The sequence below is a fragment of the Cryptomeria japonica genome, chromosome 7, assembly GCF_030272615.1.
Source record: "Cryptomeria japonica chromosome 7, Sugi_1.0, whole genome shotgun sequence".
In the NCBI taxonomy this organism is placed as follows: Eukaryota; Viridiplantae; Streptophyta; class Pinopsida; order Cupressales; family Cupressaceae; genus Cryptomeria; species Cryptomeria japonica.
This window is the reverse complement of record NC_081411.1, coordinates 66,476,562-66,481,930: the sequence shown is the minus strand read 5'-3', so window position 1 is coordinate 66,481,930 and position 5,369 is coordinate 66,476,562. Positions and strand designations below refer to the sequence as shown.

The 5,369-nt window shown below is 32.4% G+C and overlaps 1 protein-coding gene across 1 annotated transcript; it reads right to left on the bottom strand.

The window, feature by feature from the left end:
* Window positions 1-3,886: 3,886 nt before the first annotated feature.
* LOC131069331 (uncharacterized) lies at window positions 3,887-5,108 on the bottom strand. The gene is made up of 2 exons (XM_058004697.2): window positions 4,607-5,108; window positions 3,887-4,410 (listed from the first exon to the last, which is right to left on the bottom strand). Exons 1-2 carry the CDS (start codon window positions 5,004-5,006, stop codon window positions 4,058-4,060), a joined length of 753 nt encoding a protein of 250 aa, XP_057860680.2. The 5' UTR covers window positions 5,007-5,108; the 3' UTR covers window positions 3,887-4,057.
* Between the last annotated feature and the right edge of the window lie 261 nt (window positions 5,109-5,369).

The window sequence follows — 5,369 nt, the reverse complement described above, 5'->3', positions numbered from 1 at the left end:
CTTTTCCAAGCCTATTCCTAGCCTCTACATTGTTAAAGTGTCATCACATATCCATGGTGATGAACGTCTATGTCTTGAGCCTAAGCACACCTAAACCACCTTTGCTTCACCCTATTTCTTAGTGGACAAGGGTATTAGGCATCTTTTTTTCGTACTAGGATAAGGCACTAGGATTCCTTGTCCCCTCAAATTGGGACCATTTTTAAATATGTTTCAGCCCATTCTCACTACTTGATCCCTAATCCCAATAATTTAATATGAATTTTGGAGGTCAACCTAATTTATTAAATACCTTGGGAACCATATATAAGAGTAGCTTTTCAATTCTTTTTTACATTGACACGTATCATAAGCATCTATCTAGCATCATTGAACATCCCACCATATCCTTCAAGAGAAAGATTTCTTTAGATCTAAAAATTAGCGAGTAGAAAGTTGTAACAATATTCATGCAAGCATATTTTCTTGATTGATTCCCTTATCTCTTGTCATGTCATGTTATTGTATCAACACTTGTGGGTTACAATGAAAGAGTATTGCATCATCACTGTATTATCAACATTAGAAAGCTTAAGGTGTTATATTAAAAATCTAACTATTTACTTTAGAGCTTTCCTTTCAATTACTCCATTAAGAGTTAATTCCAAACCTGAGGTTTGATCTAGGCAAACCCCTATCAACCCAACAACATTTTTTTCTCTTGTGTTTATAGATGATAGGTTTTAAAGACAACAAATATAGATTGAAAAAGAGGAGAGAAAGACACACAAGTACATATTTTGAAGAGACAACAAAAATATGACAAAGATGCCTAGCATCAGTATTCGATCCTTTTTAGACATAATTTCAAGAAGATACTCAAAGGGACATCCTAATTTTGAAACTGTTTCCATTTTCTTCATCCAACAATTTTGGGACAAGGACACCTAGCATCAATGTCGCAAATTTTTGAGCCTGGATTTCACCCATAGGTTCCTCTCTACTTCCCATTTCTATATCTATGCTCAATTTCTACATATTTATCTAAAATTGTTTGTGCATGCTGGTTATTTATTTTTCTTCATTAACCCTAGTTCATATATCCAATTCACATTATTTCAATAATCACTCTCAACTTAATCAAGGAGTACTAAATTCACCAAGTGTGCTCAGCCCATCCTAATAAGTTTGAGGTTGAGCCTATTGAGTTCATTATCCTTCCAAGTGTGATTGTTGTGAAATGGGTTTGATTCCTAGTTGGCATACATAAACTAGCAAGCCCTATTTTCCACCTTTACATTTATATCTTATTCCTAGTTTATTTCATTATATTTCTATTTTATATCATTTGTTGGTGTTTCCCTTGTTTCCATGTTTTGTAGGTTAGCTAAAATGTCAAGTTGGCTTTCCAAATATTTTGGTCATTTTTCTCTATAGTTAATATAAGATGATATGCCTACATGTGAACATATGCACATCAAACTAGTGTGCTTGGACAAGACCTCTAGATTTGAATTGTAGATTCTATGTTGTTTATAATATTTTTTATATTTGTAGTTATCACATTTTATTTATTCATTTATTTCAAGATATTTTTACCAATTTATCTTTATTTAAGAATTTAAATATCTAGTTAATTTAATATGAGTATAATTGGTGAAATTGACACTCATAAGAAACTTATTTTCCTTTTGTTAGAGCCAAATTTCCTACATTATACCTTCTTAGATCTACCCATAGATTTGGAGTTCCTATTATTTTATTTATTCTTTCCTTTGTCCTTGAAAAGGCCCTCTTGATAGGATATAGAGCCTTATACCTCATCTACTTATGAAGCAATAAACCCGCCACCCTATTAATCTTAAATTTGGTGGAGGTCATGTAAATCGCTATTATGTGAGTTGTCAATTATCAAGCAAATAATGCATTTTTCTCTTTTTCCACCTATACATCTATAGATGCCATTAAAATCACCAAAGTCGTGAGCATATTCAAATTCTCTATCAATAATTCATGCCATCACTCATCTCCAAAATATATAATATCTACCATAGGAAGAGGTTATTCACAAGGAACTTTATATGATGTGAATTCACATGCTTATCCTAAATCTTTTTTGTGGCGAGACATGTTATATAATTCAAAAGAAGTGAAACAATAGTCAATATCCTAATGAGAATTCTTTCCTTCTAATAAAATATTTACCCTCTTTCATATATCATGCTAGATGATTTTTTCCTTTACTATCATAACGCATAGATCTATATCCACAAACAAATCCTCTATCTTGAGCTTCCATAGTTCAATTTTATAAAAAATAGATGTATTGGTTTTCATATTACACATCCTAAAAATAAATATTACTACAACAAAATCTCACTCAAACAAGGATTAACAAATATAATCCTTATTATTCCCCATAGATCTAATAGGCTAAGTAGGGTTTATAAACAAATGAAAAGTAATATACAAAATATCCAAAATCAAACCTGCATACATAGTGTCACAAGTAATTTGACTTACACAATTTCAAACAATATTTTGAAATAACAGTAAAAATAAATACTAAGAATAAAATGCCACAATAAAGAAAGTACATAATAGAATGAGAAGTTGATATACCCTACAAAAATATTTGTGGGAAAAACGCAATCTCCAAATCTCTAAACCAATGTACTTATTTAATAATTGAAAATATTACAATAAACTTGTAAAGAGATTTGTGCCCAAACTAAAGAGGAATTTAGCACAAGATAAAAATGAGAAAAAAAATTACTAGAAGATTTCCAAACCAACTTGCCACTAATAATTGATGTCTTAAGAAAAATAACAAATGCACAAAATTGGACTACAAGTTTCCCACTAGAACCAAGTGACAAGATGTGGTTGCACTTTCTCCAAGGCATCCCTTTATGTTATCTAGACCTCATTCCCAAGCAATTAATATTGGCTTGCAACAGTAAGCCCCAACATTAAATGCTTTTGTAATATTAAATGTAATTTATAAGACCTCAAAAAATATTAAATGCATTCATCTAATTAGCCCAATCGGCTATGTGCTCATTAGACAATGAACCCCCAACCTGTCATCCACATTAACATTACAATGTCATATTTGACCAACCTTAGGAAAATACTGTCCAATCCTAATATATGGCATCCCATTTAGACATTGACCTCAACATTGGAAAATAATAAAAAAATCCTACAAAGTGTAGAACATCTTCCCAACAAGATCAAGTCTATAAATATAAGATATTTTTTAGATCTGAAACTCAACTTTGATTTCAAAATTTGACATTAAATAAATAAAACAAAATACTGTAATTCTAAGATGAATAATAAATTGAATAATAAATTGATACCATTTATTCTTGTCCAATTTTTAGTATCATTTACAATTACATTCACTTTGAAATAATAAAACTAGATACACGTTTTCTATGTATTTTCTACAATTAATTATTAAAATATTTAAAAACCAAATAAAATAAAATTCTTAGTCATTTGTTAGTCTAAATTAATAAGATAGACTCATGAATCTTATATGTTTAAGACAAATCACTCTTTAACGAACGTTCAGTCTTCATTAAACAAATTTATATCCTTTTACAAGGAGATCAAAGATTAACTTTATAAAGAGCAACCATATATTCAATGGACAAGGAATATGACAAATCGATGTACTGAACTTTCTTGTCGCCTGGCTGAATTGACAATGGCGTTATTTTAAACTTTCCAATATCATGACAATGACTAACAACGTAGCAACAGATTCCAAAATAGTAGCTTATTGATATATTTCCAACAATAAAATAAATTATAAGCATTAGGTGGACGATTATTTCCTTTTACTCTTACTCATATTGCATCATTGGAAAAAATCAAATCTGTCTTTGCATTTCAGAACCAACAAGATTCTTTTATTGCTATCTAAATTCTTTGACCAGTAGAAAGGATTACATAAGCTAGCTAGTGTAGCTCAAGGCTTGAACATGAAAAAAATCATGCCAGAAATTACAGAAAAAGCTCTATTCAAAGACTAACTTTCTAATGCAAACATGTTAACACAGAAAACTTATGTCCTAATAGAGATGGGGAGATCAGCTTTGAAAGTTGAAACAGTGATGACAGATGGGAGCAGACTCAAGTACTCTGCACTACACTTGTGCTCTTCACTCTCCAATTCATTACTTTTGCTTTGCAGATAGTTGGAGAAATCTGAACCCACATTGTTGGACACAATGACAGTTCCTTTCCCAATCATTCCTCTCTCCTTAAGCACCAAGAAATCTGAGAGGTAACTTTGCTTGGAGTGATCCATCAATATAAAATCAAAGTGTGGAACCCCTTCATCATCCAAGATCTCACACAAGTCCTCCACTTTGTCACTCAATGTTCCTTCCATGACTTCCACCTCTGATGCAACCCCTGACACCAAACCAAACCAGAAACAGAAAAACGAAAAACAAGTTAAAGACAATAACTTCTCTATAATTCCAAATGAAAGAAAGTGCCTCAGAGAAAACACATTTGATCTCTGAGGGTATATTTACAGTTAGAAACATTGTCAACATCCTCATGTTTACAATAACAGGCAAATGAAAAGAAAACTACACTAACTTACCTGCATGATTAATCATTGCTTTGGCAACATTGCAATTATTTGGATTCATTTCTATAGAGATCAGCTTGCTGCCAGGCTTTGTCATCTTGGAAGCAACTCTAATGGCAGAATACCCACAATAAGTTCCAAGCTCCAAGGCCAATTTGGGTTCACATCTCTGCACTGCAGATTCCAGAATGGAACCCTTTTGCTTGCCAATGTTCATCATCCAAACACTCTGAGTGTAATCATCAATGGCAGCCAAGACAGCCCCTGAATTTCCTTCCTCTGCCTTGTTAAGAACATAGTTAAGCAGGGCAGTTTCTCTGCCATCAGGGGACTGCCCTGTGAGCCTTGCCTTCTTGCTTGACACAAACACAAAGTATGACCATAGCCTTGACAGCATCTGTGGAACCATCATTCTAAATCTATTGATGAAAGAAATTTCAAAGCAAGAACGATAGTATATATGCTTCAAAAGAAAACTGTACGAAAACTTAACCTGCTAAATATGATGGACAAATGGTCAATAGATCTTGTTATGTTGTTCATAGCTCATTTACAATCCATATTTATAAGGGAGAGATTGTGCATATGCTTGATTTAGGATTCCTTACTGCTATATATTTATTTTATATGTACAAAAGAGAATAAGTAAACTGATGGACGAAGTTATTCCTCAATTAGACCGACCGGGACAGGGGGTGTGCACTAATAGTCAAAAGAGATTTGATTCAACGGCGAAAAAAGTAGTATTTTTGGACGATTTTCCACATGGTTTCTT

Coding starts and splice junctions, on each gene's coding strand:
- LOC131069331 (XM_058004697.2), bottom strand. CDS start 5,006: ATGATGGTTCCACAGATGCTGTCAAGGCTATGGTCATACTTTGTGTTT. Junction 4,411..4,606: donor AGCAATGATTAATCATGCAG/GTAAGTTAGTGT, acceptor GTTTGGTGTCAG/GGGTTGCATCAGAGGTGGAA.